Source organism: Pristiophorus japonicus, chromosome 15 (assembly GCF_044704955.1).
Source record: "Pristiophorus japonicus isolate sPriJap1 chromosome 15, sPriJap1.hap1, whole genome shotgun sequence".
Lineage (NCBI taxonomy): Eukaryota > Metazoa > Chordata > Chondrichthyes > Pristiophoridae > Pristiophorus > Pristiophorus japonicus.
Genome location: NC_091991.1, coordinates 62,825,545 through 62,842,598, shown reverse-complemented (window position 1 = coordinate 62,842,598; position 17,054 = coordinate 62,825,545). Strand labels below are relative to the sequence as shown.

General features: G+C 44.3%; 1 protein-coding gene across 2 annotated transcripts in view; it reads left to right on the top strand.

Annotated features, from left to right (window-relative positions):
* LOC139280811 (structural maintenance of chromosomes protein 1B-like) overlaps positions 1 to 17,054 on the top strand; it is a 171,929-nt gene that overhangs the window by 45,266 nt on the left and 109,609 nt on the right. For both annotated transcript variants that reach the window (XR_011596769.1, XM_070900530.1), the window contains exons 7-8: positions 7,001 to 7,141; positions 12,919 to 13,001. Coding sequence is in view for 1 of the 2 variants with exons in the window: in XM_070900530.1 (XP_070756631.1) it covers positions 7,001 to 7,141; positions 12,919 to 13,001 (224 nt within the window). In the remaining variant the exon portion in view is untranslated. The remainder of the gene's footprint in view (positions 1 to 7,000; positions 7,142 to 12,918; positions 13,002 to 17,054) is intronic.

Sequence of the window (17,054 nt, the reverse complement as noted above, 5' to 3'; positions counted from 1 at the left end):
ATACATTCTGGGCATCATGTGATAATGACCCACTTGAAATGTGATAATGACCCAACACCTACGGAAGCCAAGCTTGACCACCTTAGGTCTACCTCTCTCTTCTCCTTTAAGAACCTCCTGAAAACCCACCTCTTTGACTGAGCCTTTGCTCACCCAATCCTAATATCCCCTTCTTTGACTCGACATTTGCACCTGATCACGCCTCTATGAAGTACCTTGGGGTGTTTTTCCACGTTAATGGTGCTGTATAAATGCAAGTTATTCTGAACAAGCAGCAAGCTCGAACAGTTATACAGTAAATCGCCCTTACCCTGCTGAATAAAACATATTTGTAGTTATAAAATAGGCGCATTGTGCAGAGGTTTGCCCTTTTGCACTGTACCGAATGATCTATGCGTTACTGGCCTGCAATCCACCAATTGAAGCATGAAATTTGTTTTGGCTTATTTTCCTTGACGATAATATATTTTAAAATTCTGCTAAACTCTTTCATGAGCTGTCGATCTTTTACTGGTTCGGGATTTGTTTAACACCATTCATGTTGGCAGCAGTTATTGCTCAGGAAACTACTGAAAGATTTGGAGGCTGTGACTTTCTAATAAATGTGCATCAGACAGAGAGACACTTCCTGTATCAACTGGAGGCAATACCCCAGCTGACTGCGAGCTGTTCCTCTTCTTCCAACTTCTTCCTGCTCTCTTGCTGATACCTGCACTTGCTCCTCATTCATGCTGTGTGTATACTTCACTGCTTCCTGCTCTAAATTAGCTCTACACCTTCTCCCAGAGTGAATATTCCTGGGTTGTTGCTGCAGATACTGCGATTGATGCTGTATCATGCAAGATAAATAAGCCTACACCCTTAAGCCCTGCTAACTGATACTGCTTAGCTGTCCCTACGGAAACACAATGAGGAAAAAGCATCTATTGCAAGCTGTAAAACATTGCTTATAATACATTTCGGTAGCCAACACATGCTGTGCCAAGATGCTGTGGTGCCTGGTTAAGTTGCCTACGGATAGAATACCAAATGCACGGAGGGAATCAAAAACTGCAAGAATGGGTACTAACCTCCAGACACAGGATGGCTACTCGTGTGCCCCTCTTCAATGGACCACACAAAGTGCTGGCTCGTTATATCCTGAATAAATGTCTCCAGGTAGCTTTGAGGTGATGGTTGGGTGTGCTCCAATTGACAACTCTTCCTACTGTGGGCCTCCTTTTCCTGTAATCATGAAGAGTTTGGTGAAGCATTGCTGTTTAATAAGCCCTGCCATAGCTGTGCAAGTGGGTCTTGGGGGTGTCCAAAATACTGTTACACATCCACAGCTTACCTTTGTCTGCATTACACCACATGAATTGAAATGTGAAACATTGAAAAAAAAGTTTGCCTGAAGAGGTTCACCAAGGCACTGACTGTCTAGAGATGGAAAAAGTTCTGAAACATCGAGGGGCAATCCGCTTGTCAATAGTCCACCTTCCGCAAAGCTACAAAAATGTTGGACATTTTTAAGGCTTTAAAACCCGAGCGACATTTTTTTAAAAACACCGTTGGATGTTAATGTTTGTTTACTTCAAAATAAACATTTACATTAAATAAATATACGGACCTTAAGTATGTGATCAATTTGTTTTTAAAGTTAACCTAAAAATAAATATATTCCAGCAAGCAAGATATTGCACATAATCATCCTTCCTGGTTTGGAGTGTTGGGAAAGCAGGAATGACTACTTATGGGCCGAAGGCTTGTGGAAAAGGCATTTGATGTGAAAGTAGCAGTCTAAAGCAGAGAATGCCCTCCCCCATCTGAGTAGTCCAGGTGTGTTTGGCTGTGAATTCCTGGTGGTTTCGGGTGATGGTGTCTACTGGAGCAACCCCAGTTAATGCTGTTATTTTCTGTAGTGAGTTTTCAGATTTGGTGTATTCTGTGCCCATAAAATGAACGTGTGAACTTTCTCCGATCAATAACCTTCTCCGATCAATAACCAGCTCCAAAGTGCAGCCACCACTCAGTCCCCTGGAGCCGACTACATGCGTCTCCGCGGAAAAAGTACCAACAGAACCGTGAGACAACGCTGGCTGGGTTCCAGGGCTCCATATCTCAGCAAACGCCATTGTGAGGTCACAAATGATTCTCTGAGTGATGATTCCCGAGCCATTCTCTCATCTGACTTTTTCCCGCTCGCTTTTGGACGTTAGGTATTGGGCGTCTCCCCCCGCTCCAGTTCACTGCACGTCCTTTGAATTTGAGTATGTGGGACCTTACAGATTGCACCCTGTAGGAAACATTGGCTCCAACCCGCATTTCACTCTAGTGCGTTACGCTGCGTGCACGCAACCCGAGAGAGAGACGGATTGTCAATTTCAGTATATTAATTGCTCAATTAGAGTGATAATGTGGGTTTTGCAGTTTACCTTTGACTGCACGGGTTTCTCAGGCTTCCTGCAACTCGCCAGTGAAAGCAAGACGAGAAGACTGGCAATTGAGGGGGCAGAAGCCATGACAGGGAAATACGCCAATAAGTACCTAGTACTCAAGGCTGCTTACCTGCTTGTGTGAAAGGTTTTGATCTCAGTACTTGTGCTGAGAGGTGACTTCTATACCTTGAATGTTTGGAAGGCTGATCTGCACTTTGGAGCTCTGATCTCTCACATCAGCATGGGTGTCGCTTACACTGTGTTACTTTTGACCTCAGATGAGGACCAAGATGATCACCAGTAAGTGCAGCAGAACTTACACCAGCAACAGCCTGCTGCTCAGAGATCTGCAGCTCTTCAGGAGAGAGAGTTGCAGCTCGCATGAGGCCATACCCGGCACACTAGGTCTAATGGCAGAGGATAAGATTCCTCGACATGTCGAAACACCAGGGCTCTGTCGGAGACATTTGCAGGATCTTGCAGTTGGCGGCACACAAATGCATGAGACAGGTTGCTTCTTTGCCAGGGCCAGCAGTTATGTAAACTTCTCCTGTAATGTCGCCAGTCAGAATGAGCAGGTGCTTGGGTTTCCGGCTCTGTCTGGCTTACCACAGGTGCAGGGCGTCATTGACTGCAGACGTGGCAATTAAGGCACCCATAAATCACACAGATGTTTCATCGAACAAGCCATAAGCATCGTGAAGATGCGCTTCAGGTGCCTGGACAGATCAGGAGGCGCCCTTCAGTACACACCAACCAGGGTGTCCAGAATGGTTGTGTGCTGCGCTCTACACAACCTTGTTTGGAGCTGCAGGAGGGAAAAGACACAGCCTCGTCGGACAATTTTGAGGAATAGGAGGAAGACGAGGGGGAGGAGGAAGTGGAAGGTGATGCAGGCAGTGGTGCACCTTGCTGCCCCGATGCACTTATTATTGCGAGGTTCACCTAGATTCCATCAGTACACCCATCTAACAACGACATGTAAAAGCCATTTTGCCCCGCCCACCCCTTCTGCCCCTCCCCCCTCTTCCCCGTTGCAATGCCACTAACACAAAGCAGTCCTGCAAACAACCAAGTGTCCCTTTCACAGCCCCCCCATTGCTCGGCGTCAATTTATGTCTTCCCATTCATCATCAAAAGGGCGCTTGCCAGCCAGCAACCAAGAATGGATAAGACAGTAAAATGGTGCAAAAGAATAATATTTATGTGGCTCGCCAATCTTTACTCTTACTTTTCCTAACACTTCGATGTGGTGCAACCCCGGTGGCTTCAGCAAAGGTAGAGGCAAGCTGCTCGGATCCCTGCTCTGTCTGCTAAGGTGCTCTTGGCCGAAGTCTTCTGGGTTTTGGAACACATGAGTGCCCTGCCAAAGTCTGCTCCAGCTGCACCTGTGCAGGGGCAGACTTGTCCATTGGGACACGAGGTAGCATGTGGGGTACTGGGTGGGGCGGGGCAATGGGTGAGAAGTGGAAGTGCTTTGAGGCGAGTTCTCACTTCCATGCCCACATTCACCATCATCCCTCTCATGGCTCAGCCGCACTTCCCTGCAGCAGTGATCTGGAGAATGCTTTGCTGCAGATCAGTGGGGCGAAGAACGGCCAAGGATAGGGTATCATTCATAGAATCATAGAAATTTATGGCATATCCAAGTATATTTTAAATGCGATCGACCTCCCTTTCAGGCAATGCATTCCAGATCCCCACCACCCTCTGGATGAAAAAAATTCTCAACTTCCCTCTAATCCTTATACCAATTACTTTAAAATCTACTCCCCCAATCATCCTACTTAAGGTGGCATTCATAGTGTGCAAGCCATTGGTGAAGGCCTGCATGCACTTCTGTGATTGCCACGTTTGATGCTCCATGTAGGTGGCCTCTCTTTCCATGACCGAAGACATCATGCCACTCATGCTTGAGACGGATTCTTTCAATCTGTTTGCAAGTGTGCACAGTGCGGCTGGAACGCCTGCCAGTACATTGCACATTCTCTGCTGCTCCAGAAGTATCCTGTTCATCGACGGCCCCCGAGGTACAGCATCTGCGTCCAGCTGAGCTGGTAGCGTCCTGCACCCTCCAACGTGGACACTCCATCTTCTGCTCATGCTCACTTGTGCCAATCATGCTTGAGGCGTCACTGAACCAAGGTGCAGCCTTTAACTGTCTGGATTCCATTCTGGCACTTCCTTCTTATTGGCTTCTAACTCCAAATATCTTCAAATTGTATGTTTGGAGTGGCCCTTTCAATATTGGAGTTGAAATAGTATCATGTTGATTGTCATCACACCTGCTGACACTAAATAATCTAGAAGCCTAGGAATCTTCTGGTAATGTAGTGGCTGGTTTAAAAGGCCACTGACCATTGCGCTGCACTGACCCAGCTTTCCCTTGCGCTATCAGACTTCCACTCCCAGCACATCGTGAACTTAAAATCCAGTGCAGTACTTGTTGATAAGTGCATCTTTTTTTTTATAATGATCATTAGAAAATGACTATTTTCAGACAAGTGAACTAAGTCATGGCAGTCAGTTCTTTGTTGGGTTATACCTGTACTTGTATTTTCTTGGCTTGTAGCACTGCTGTATTTTGTGCAAGGGAATCTTGTAAACATATTAAAACCAAAGATAAATACTTCCCAGAAACCTTGAACTGATACTTTTGAGTGGTAGAAAACAGATTACTCAGTAATTTTTGGTAATCTATTGCTGTAATGATAATTTTGTTTACATAGGATATACAGCACAGAAATAGGCCAATCAGCACAACCAGTCCATGCCGGCATTTATGCTCCATTCGAGCCTCCTTCCGTCTTTCCTGATCTAAATCTATCAGCATGACCGTCTGTTCCCTTCTCCCTCATATGCTTATCTAGCCTTCCCTTAAATGCATCTATACTATTTGCCTCAACCACTCCATGGTAGCGAGTTCCATATTCTCACCACTATCTGGGTCAAGAAATTTCTTCTGAATTCTCTATTCGATTTCTTGGTGACTATCTTATATTGGCCTCTAGTTTTGCTTTTCCCCACAAGTGGAAACATGCTCTGTGTTTACCCTATCAAAACCTTTCAGAATTTTAAAGACCTCTATTAGGTTGTCCATCAGCCTTCTCTTTTCAAGAGAAAAGAGACCCAGCCTGGTCATCCTTTCCTGATAGATCTATACTCATATTTCTGGTATCATCCTTGTAAATCCTTTTTGCACCCTCTCCAGTGCCTCTATATTCTTTTTATAATATGTCAACCAGAATTGTGCACAGCACTCCCAAGTGTGGCCTAACCAATGTTGAATACAAGTTGAGCATAACTTCTCTACTTTTCCATTCTTTCCCTCTAGAAATAAACCCTAGTGCTTGTTTTTTTTTTATGGCCTTATTAACCTGCGTTCCTACTTTGTGTGATCTGAGATCCCTTTGCTCTTCTACCCCATTTAGATTCTTAGCATCCAAGTAATATGTGATCTTCCTATTTTTCTTATCAAAATGTAATACAAGTCGGACCTCTGGTCCGGCACCCTCAGGACATGACTGGTGCCGAACTGGAGAATTTTCCAAATCACGGGAGGTCGGTATATGACCGATACACCCTACGTAAGTATGCGCCTAGCCTGGGCTTACCAGTACGTGTAGAATGCTGCTCACTGCCTTCCTGGGCTATCTTCTTGAACCAATGTTGCAGCTTGGCTTGTCTCATGTATTTCGGCTTTTCATGTATTTCACCACCCACGCAAAGCAGCAGTTCCACAAACTAATGCCGAACCACGGATGTTTCCGGACCAGAGAGGTTCAACCTGAACCTCACATTTATCTGTGCTGAAATTTATTTGCCAATTATATGCCCATTCTGCAAGTTTATTAATGGCTTCTTGTAATTTGTTGGCAGTCCTCCTCAGTATTGACTATCCTCCCCCCCCCCAAAAAAAAAAAATTTGGTGTCATCTACAAATTTTGAAATTGTGTTCATGATTCCAAAGTCTAAATCGTTAATATAAATTGTGAACAACAGTGGCCCCAGCCCTGATCCTTGTGTTAACACTGCTTCTCACCACCTACCACTTGTGAGTAGCTACCGTTTACCCCTACTCCGCTTTCTGTCTTGAAGCCAGCTAGCTATCCATTCTGCTACTTGTCCCTGACTCCGCATTCTCTGATCTTACTAATTAATCTATTATGTGGTAACTTATCGAAGGCCTTTTGAAAATCTATATAAATTACATCTACTGCATTACCCTTGTCTACTCTCTCTGTTATCTCTTCAAAAACATCAGTGAGGTTGATTAAGTAAGACTTTCCCTCTTGAAATCCATGCGGATTTATATTTTTGGTTTCTAGATATTCTTCTATTTTCTCCTTTAATAGGGATTCTATTATTTTTCCTTCCACTGATGTTAAGCTATAGTTCCCTGGACTTGTTCTATTTTCTTTCTTAAATATAGGTATTACGTTACCTAGTCGCCAGTCCTCTGGCAATATACCTTTTTCTAACAAATTATTAAATATGTGTAATAGTGCCTCTGCTATCTCTTCCCTAGATTCTTTTAAAATGCCTATTTATCTATTAAACTTGAATTTTATTTGGTTTTACAGATTCAGCAATATAAAGAACTGAAGGAACTGGTGAGGAAACAAGTGTCCGCAGTGGCCCAAATGCTGGAGAAGCTGCGACGGGAACAAAAGGCTGATCGGGACAAGCTGGAACTGGATCAAAGAAACTATAAAGATTTGGAAGTAATCATATAAAATTTGTGCATAAAATTTCCATTATCTAGTTTTAGCATTTAAATGCAGAAAGTAATGAATGTTCCAAACTAATTACAAAACAAAGAACAGTTCTGACGCTCATAGTGGGATCAGTGCAAATTTATCAAAAACCTGTATTAAATGACTAAACCTGTAAGTCATTTTATTAATTCTAAATTGTGTTTCACTCTTGCTGCCTAACTTCTTGTTTAAAAAATACTTAGATCTGCGCAGACTTACTGTTTAAAAAACATTAACTGCTGTTGTAATTTGTTTTGTAGTACTTTTGTGACAACTTTCCCGCACTATAAATTCCTATGCCCACATTAATAATTGAAAAACCCTATGTGTGACAGGATCTGGCTTCCTGGAGGTGCTATATCATCTTTATCCCACAAATTGTGCAAAATACTTGGAAAAGTTTCATTTGCCAATTCAAAAAATTGCTCCTGATCTCCACCCTGGTCTGGACCTATCTCGCGACCTAAACCTGCCTCAGCCCTCGTCAGATCCTACTTTTCACCGATGACTCAACTCTTTCAATTATAAATTTCTCTGTCTATATTTATAATGGACGATGCATATGCAAATTTGTGTTCTAATTACACCTTACTGCCAGTGATGGGGATGTAGCCTACTCCTCAGTTTATACTGCAGGGAAACTCCTATACACTGTCCAACTCAATTTGACTGCTTCCCAAACTGACATTAATTTTGCTATACATAATATCAAGACATGATATTGTATAAAACTAACAACAAAGTATGATTTAAAATGGGGATTGAATTACATATTAATCCCTGACCTCGTTTCACTTGAACATAGGGTTGCCAACCCTCCCAGATAGCCTGGGTGTCTCCGAGAATGGGGTATGGCTCTTTCAAGTGTTGTTGCTCGCAGCCCGGAGATCTTCATGATTTAAATTTCCCCCCCCTCTGGCCCGGTGACATCACTGTCGCAGAGAGCCGGGAGTGGCTGGTGTGTCAGGGATAATCGGGAATCGAGGAACATGGGACTTGAGGTAGCTTAGGAATTGGGAGGTTATTGAGGCGAGCTAATGAATCAGGAATTGAGGGGAAGGGGGCCTCAGAAGTCGGGAGAGAGCTCAGGAGAAAGAGGAAACTGCGCAATGGGGGTTTGGGGGACGAGAAGGAGATTGCGGACTGGGCAATTGGTACTCATGTGAGAGGGAGACTGGGGAATGGGTTGGATGTGGCAAGCAATATTTTCTATAGAGCCAAGAGTAGCAGCAGCAATGTGGTGATTGGAAGCGACACCAAGAGGAGCAGCCAGTAAAAGTGTGAGTGAAATCTGGGGACCTTACTGTGGGTAAATAGGGGAGGAGACCGAGGAATACTACTGGAAGAACGAAGGGAGAGGAATACAAAGTTCTTGAACTCAGGGCTATCAGACCATGGGATGCTTCACCACATGTTGCTATTGAGACAAACTAGACCATCATTTATAATAAAAACAGAAAATGCTGGAAATACCCAACAGGTCAGGCAGCATCTGTGGAGAGAGAAACCGTTAACATTTTAGGTCGATGATCTCTTAGCGCTCCGCTCCACTGTCAGGGCACAACTCACTGAATTTTTGGGCTGCAGTGGCAAACCATAGCGACCGCCCGTCTTCAAAAAAAACCTTCAACCGAATTTCCAGCCCAATGTTCTATGAGAAGTGTGCAAAACACCAAGCCCACTGCCCTTTATGCGATTTCTCAGTTTGGATCAGGTCAGTCTGTGCTGGCCTTTGTTGAAATATGACATTCAATATAAATCGACTCTTATTTGGGCTTCCAGTTCAGAGTTGTCACCGTCACGCAGAACTCAAGTCATAGAAACATAGAACCATAGAAAATAGGTGCAGGAGTAGGCTATTCGGCCCTTCGAGCCTGCACCACCATTCAATAAGATCATGGCTGATCATTCACTTCAGTACCCCTTTCCTGCTTTCTCTCCATGCCTGTTGATCCCTTTAGCTATAAGGGCCATATCCAACTCCCTCTAGAATATATCTAACGAACTGGCATCAACAACTCTCTGCGGAAGAGAATTCCACAGGTTAACAACTTTCTTGAGTGAAGAAGTTTCTCCTTATCTCGGTCGTAAATGGCTTACCCCTTATCCTTAGACTGTGACCCCTGGTTCTGGACACCCCCAACATCGAGAACATTCTTCCTGGATCTAACCTGTCCATTCCCGTCAGAATTTGAAATGTCTCTATGAGATCCCCCCTCATTCTTCTAAACTCCAGTGAATACAGGCCCAGTCGATCCAGTCTCTCCTCATATGTCAGTCCTGCCATCCCAGGAATCAGTCTGGTGAACCTTTGCTGCACTCCCTCAAAAGCAACAATGTCTTTCCTCAGATTAGGAGACCAAACCTGAACACAATATTCCAGGTGAGGCCTCACCAAGGTCCTGTACAGCTGCAGCAAGACCTCCCTGCTCCTACACTCAAATCCCCTAGCTATGAAGGCCAACATGCCTTTTGCCTTCTTCACCGCCTGCTGCACCTGCATGCCAACCTTCAATGACTGATGTACCATGACACCCAGGTCTCGTTGCACCTCCCCTTTTCCTAATCTGCCGCCATTCAAATAATCTGCCTTCATGTTTTTGCCACCAAAGTGGATAACCTCACATTTATTCACATTATACTGCATCTGCCATGCATTTGCCCACTCACCTAACCTATCCAAGTCACCCTGCAACCTCTTAGCATCCTCCTCACAGCTCGCACCGCCACCCAGCTTAGTGTCATCTGCAAACTTGGAGCTATTACTCTCAATTCCTTCATCTAAATCATTGATGTATATTGTAAATAGCTGGGGTCCCAGCACTGAGCCCTGCTACACCCCACTAGTCACTGCATGCCATTCTGAAAAAGACCCGTTTATCCCAACTCTCTGCTTCCTGTCTGCCAACCAGTTCTCTAACCACGTCAATACATTACCCCCGATACCATGTGCTTTAATTTTGCACACTAATTTCTTGTGTAGGACCTTGTCAAAAGCCTTTTGAAAGTCCAAATACACCATATCCACTGGTTCTCCCTTGTCCACTCTACTAGTTACATCCTCAAAAAATTCTAGAAGATTTGTCAAGCATGATTTCCCTTTCATAAATCCTGCTGACTTGGACTGATCCTGTCACTGCTTTCCAAATGCGCTGCTATTTCATCTTTAATAATTAATTCCAACATTTTCCCCACTACTGATTTCAGGCTAACTCCCTGTTTTTTCTCTCCCTCCCTACATTAGCTGCCCTCCAGTCCATAGGAACTGATCCAGAGTTGATAGACTGTTGAAAAATGATCACCAATGCATCCACTATTTCTAGGGCCACTTCCTTCAGTACTCTGGGATGCAGACTATCAGGCCCTGGGGATTTATCGGCCTTCAATCCCATCAATTACCCTAACACAATTTCCTGACTAATAAGAATTTCCTTCAGTTCCTCCTTCTCGCTCGACCCTCGGTCCCCTAGTATTTCCGGAACGTTATTTGTGTCTTCCTTCGTGAATACAGAATCAAAGTATTTGTTCAATTGGTTTGCTATTACTTTGTTCCCCATTATAAATTCACCTGATTCTGATTGCAAGGGGCCTATGTTTGTCTTCACTAATCTTTTTCTCTTCACATATGTATAGAAGCTTTTGCAGTCAGTTTTTATATTCCCAGCAAGCTTCCTCTCATACTCTATTTTCTCCCTCCTAATTAAACCCTTTGTCCTCCTCTGCTGAATTCTAAATTTCTCCCAGTCCTCAGGTTTGCTGCTTTTTCTGGCCAATTTATATGCCTCTTCCTTGGATTTAACACTATTCCTAATTTCCCTTGTTAGCCACGGTTGAGCCACTTTCCCAGTTTTATTTTTACTCCAGACAGGGATGTACAATTGTTGAAGTTCATCCATGTGATCTTTAAATGTTTGCCATTGCCTATCCACCGTCAACCCTTTAAGTATCATTCGCTAGTCTATTCTAGCCAATTCACGTCTCATACCATCGAAGTTACCTTTCCTTAAGTTCAGGACCCTCGTCTCTGAATTAACTGTGTCACTTTATATCTTCATAAAGAATTCTACCATATTATGGTCACTCTTCCCCAAGGGGTCTCGCACAACAAGATTGCTAATTAGTCCTTTCTCGTTATACATCATCCAGTCTAGGATGGCCAAGTCCAAGCAGATAGGGAGAGAGAGAGCTTATTAAAAGTGGCATCGACAAGGGAACCTTACCGGACATTTGCAGTGCAGAGGGATTCTGGCTAGTTTCAAGGTATCGGTGGGTTCTAATTAATACTAGTTACGGGTAGGATGTTGGGGCGTTACATCTATTACTACCTCTTACATATAGGCTATCAGCGAGTTACTGTATTACTGTTGTTTATGATAAAAATCTGAGTGTTACCAGTATTACTATTAGTAATTCACTGAAATGTCACAGATAGCTATCAGTTATTAGTGGAATCAAAGTTCCTCCCGCCTCTGGCTCCCTCCTACAAATCACTACCCACCTGCTCATATTTCTTTATCTGCTCATGGTCTCTCCATTCTTGGAAAGTCTTGCAAAACAACTGCTGCCACAAATGCATGAGCAAAGATACTCAACTACCGTGGACCTTACCTCAATAAGATAAATTAAGTAACATTTGCAGATGTCATGTGATCAGCTGTCATGTGGCCAGAACATCATGTGATGAAACCTCCAGGAATGCCTCCCAACAAGAGTTGGCAAAGATACCTGAAGACTACAACTGGTCTTGACACCTATGTGCAATGCCATCAATTTAAAATTATCAGGAGAGAAGTTAGCAGAAATTTCTTAACATTGAAGCATGGTTTGCCATAGAAAGTGGTTCAGGCAGAGACTGTTGCATCTTTTAAGGGAAAATTGGATAAATATTTGAAGCAAAGAAAATTGCTCTAACAAATAGCTGGCACAGACACGATGGGCCGAATGGCCTCCCGTTCTCCAAAGCTACATGGTTCTATGTGAATGTGTCAGCCTTGGTTCAGTGATAGTACTCTTGAGTCAAGGTTATTGGTTTAAGCCCCACTCCACAGACTTAAGCGAGGGAGTGCTGCAATGTCAGAGGTGCAGTCTTTCGAATGAGACGTTAAACCCAGGCTCCATCTTCCCATTCAGGTGAGCGTAAAAGATCTCACGGCACTATTCAAAGAAGATCAGGGGAATTGGCACAGTGTTGTGACCAACATTTATCCATCAACCAACAACTAAAATAGATGATCTAGTCATTTATTTCATTGTTGTTTGTTGGACCTTGCTGCGGGCAAATTGGTTGCCACATTTCCTATATTACAACAGTGACGCTTCAAAAGTACTTAATTGGCTGTGAAGCACTTTGAGGTGTTCTGAAGCCTTGAGCGGCACGATATAAATGCAAGTTTTTAATAATTCATTCATTTATAAGTACAAGAATAATCAAGGCCACTGATTTACAATTTTCACAGAAAAATAAACAGTTGAAAATTCAACTTCTAAAATACAATGTGTAGTGTGCAAATACTATTTTAACATTAATTTGCAATGATGTTAGCTCTGTTAGAGATTAGTGCTGGGGGGGAACCAAAATTTTAATCTGGAGACTGAAAAGTAGAATTACGACAGGCGATAAGATGCGGCCTCTGAAGCTTCATTTACTCCCCAGGATTAATTTCATTTTACTTAAACACTTCCATTAAAGTAAATTCAACTATCAATTTTGAAAATATTAATGTATAGTAATTTTTTATTTTCAGATTCGAATTAAGCACACAGAGCTGGAAATAGAAGATTATATGAAAAGAACAGAAAAACTGGAAGAATATATTAATACCTGCAAGTAAGTCTTCATCTATAAGGAATACAACTCTTACACATGGAAAGAATTTTGCTTGAGCAGTAGATCTTGTACAAAAGATTTTGGTTTATCAAGTTAGCTCAAAGACTTGTGTTACATAGAAATTCGAAGACTGATTGATTTGTGTTATGTAAATTACAGCATACTCCTGATATTTCAACATCTTTTTCAGTCAAAAAAATTGCAGTATCCAATCATTTGAATTAAGCGACGTAAGTAACAGCAAAGTGGGAAATTGGTGCCAAGAAAAACCTGAATTTATCAGATAATTTGAATTAAAAGGAGTAAACTGAATATGAGAGCAAGGCAGGAAGTGGTAATAGCTTGAGTGATACCTTAAAATGACTATCATAACCTAAGTGAGGAAAAAATACAATTTATCAATGTGTTGACCTTGGTGCCAAATTGAACCAGCGGGATTTACTGATTGTAGAAAAGAAGCTCACATCAAATTAATAGTGCAAATAAACAAGGCTCCAAGAAGCTTGATTACTTATTTTCATTGATTCTGCCCCTGCAATACCATTCAATAATTATTTGTATCTCATTTTAAAATGTAATGGTCTACCACGCCACTCTGACTAACACAAATCAGCCCTCTATCAATGCTGCTCTTTTCAATGAAGCACTGTGATCACTATTGCGCACCCAAGGATAGAGCTATTGAGCCAAATAATACGATCTTCAGCACCATAACTGTTGTGTATGGAGAAAGAGTCAGACTGAACACTGAGAGCTCAAAGTAAAGTGTGACCGTAGTCTTTTATTGCAGGTCTCCAGAGTGCCTTTCCAACCTGTGAAGCTTCCTTAAATACCTGTGCTCCCAAGGGATTATGGGATCCCTTGGGACTCCAGGGGATGAGTCTTCTGGTGGCTGTACAGAGTAAATACAAGTTTACATATATAACAACACCCCCCCCCCGCTGCCAAAGTCAATAGTGTAACTATTTACAATGTGAGTCGATGATCTGGGGTCCTTCTTGCCCTGGATCGTCTCGGTCTGAAAGCTGGTGTTGTTGAATCATTTGTTGGGCCCTTGCTGGGCTGCTGTGCAGCTGGCCTTGCTGGGCTGCCTGGTGTGTTGGGCCCTGCTGGGCTGCTGTGGATGATGGGTTCTACTTCGTGGTCAACCGTAGTGCCGGTTGCCACTGGTGTGTATGTTGAGGGATCAAAAAAGATAGGGTCCAAGGTGGGTTGCTCAGGATAGTCCGTGAATCTGAGTTTGATTGGTCCAAGTGTTTCCGGTGAATGAGTCCATTTGAAAGTTTGACCCGAAACACCCTGCTCCCCTCTTTGGCCATGACAGTGCTGGGAAGCCACTTGGGACGTTGTCCATAATTTAATACAAATACAGGATCATTGATTTCAATCTTGCGTGACACATTTGCGCGATTTTGGTATGCACTTTGTTGAAGCCGCCTGCTCTCTACCTGTTCATGTAGATCAGGGTGAACTAACGAGAGCCTTGTCTTAAGTGCTCTTTTCATGAGCAGTTTAGCAGGTGGGATCCCAGTGAGCGAGTGGGGTCTCGTGCGGTAGCTAAGCAGGACTCGGGATAGGCGAGTCTGCAGTGAGCCTTCAGTTACCCTCTTCAAGCCTTGCTTGATGGTTTGCACTGCTCTCTCTGCCTGACCATTGGACGCTGGTTTAAACGGGGCAGATGTGACATGTTTGATCCCGTTACGGGTCATGAATTCTTTGAACTCAGCACAGGTAAAACATGGCCCGTTGTCGCTCACCAGGACATCGGGTAGGCCGTGTGTGGTAAATATGGCCCCTGCAGGCTTTCAGTAGTGGCAGCGGACGTGCTAGCCGACATTATCTCACATTCAATCCACTTGGAGTACGCGTCTACAACCACAAGGAACATTTTACCCAAGAACGGGCCTGCATAGTCGTCGTACACTCTAGAGCACGGTTTGGAGGGCCAAGACCATAAACTTAGCGGCGCCTCCCTGGGTACATTGCTTAACTGTGAGCATGTATTACATATGTGAACGCAGGACTCTACGTCCGCATCGATACCGGGCCGCCACACGTGGGATCTGGCTATCACTTTCATCATTACGATGCCTGGGTGGGTACTGTGGAGGTCATTGATGAAGGTGTCTCTGCCCTTCTTGGGGACCACTACTCGATTGCCCCACAGAAGGCAGTCTGCCTGTATAGACATTTCATCTTTGCGCAGCTGGAACGGTTTTATCTTGTCCTGCATTTCCACTGGGACACTGGACCAACTCCCGTGAAGCACACAACTTTTGACTAGAGATAATAAGGGGTCCTGGCTTGTCCAGGTTTTGATCTGCCGGGCATTGACGGGTGATTGCTCACTCTCAAATGCTTCCGTAACCATGGCTAGATCTGCGGGCTGCGCCATTTCTACCCCCGTGGTGGGCAATGGCAGCCTACTGAGAGCAGTTTTCTGTGCCTGGCCTGTGGCGGATGGCGTAGTTGTATGTGGACAAAGTGAGCACCCATCCCTGGATGCGTGCCGATGCGTTGGTATTTATCCCTTTATTCTTGGAGAACAGGGATATAAGTGGCTAATGGTCAGTTTCCAATTCGAATTTTAGCCCAAACAGGTATTGATGCATTTTATTTACCCCATAAACACACGCTAACGCTCCTTTCTCAATCATGCTGTGGGCTCTCTCAACCTTCGACAGACTCCTGGATGCATAAGCAACCGTTTGCAGTTTCCCGAAATCATTAGCTTGTTGCAATACACACCCGACGCCATATGACGATGCATCACATGCTAGTACCAAACGCTTACATGGATCATACAACACAAGCAATTTGTTTGAGCATAACAATTTTCTTGCTTTTACAAAGGCATTGTCTTGGCTTTTGCCCCAAACCTATTCATCCCCTTTTCGTAGTAAGACATGCATGAGTTCTAACAGTGTACTGAGACCCGGTAAGAAGTTACCAAAGTAGTTCAGGAGTCCCAGAAACGACCGCAGCTTCGTCACGTTCTGTGGCCTCGGTGTGTTCTTGATTACCTCCGTCTTCACGTTGGTGGGCCTGATGCCATCCGCCGCAATCCTCCTTCCCAGGAACTCCACTTCAGACACCAGAAAAACGCACTTCGAGCGTTTTAAACTGAGCCCCACGCGGTTGAGTCGACTAAGAACCTCCTCCAGGTTCTACAGATGCTCGACTGTGTTCCGACCTGTGATCAAGATGTTGGTGTGCGGGACCGACTTCAGTAAGCTTTCCATGTTTCTCTGAAATATTGCCGCCGCCGATCGGATTCCAAGCGGGCATCTGTTACAAACAAAAAGACCTTTGTGCGTGTTGATGCAGGTGAGGGCCTTCGATGATTCCTCCAGTTCCTGCGTCATGTAGGCTGAAGTCAGATCCAGCTTCGTGAACGTCTTTCCTCTCGCCAGCGTTGCAAAGAGATCATCAGCCTATGGTAGTGGGTATTGGTCCTGCAGGGAGAAACGATTGATTGTTACTTTGTAATTGCCACAGATTCTGACGGTGCCGTCTCCCTTGAGGACTGGGACGATAGGAGTGGCCCACTCGTTGAACTCGATCGGTGAAATGAAGCCCTCTCTTGCAGCCTGTCTAGCTTGATCTCTACCCTTTCTCTCATCATATACGGTACGCCGCCTTGTGATGGATGGGTCGCGCCCCCGGAATTAGGTGGATCTGCACTTTTGCTCCTTGGAATTTCCTGATGCCTGGTTCGAACAGCGAAGGAAATTTGTTTAAGACCTGGGCACACGAAGTGTCGTCAGCGGGCGATAGCGCTCGGACGTTGTCCCAGTTCCAGCGTATCTTTCCCAGCTAGCTCCTGCCGAGCAGCGTGAGACCATCGCCCGGTACCACCCAGAGTGGCAGCTTGTGCAGCGCTCCATCGTAGAAGACCTTTACGTTAGCACTGCCGATTACAGGTATCAGTTCTTTTGTGTAAGTTCTTAGTTTCGTGCGAACTGGAGTTAAGACTGGCCTTGAGGCCTTGTTGCACCACAACCTTTTGAAAGTCTTTTTGCCCATGATGGACTGGCTCGTGTCCGTGTCCAG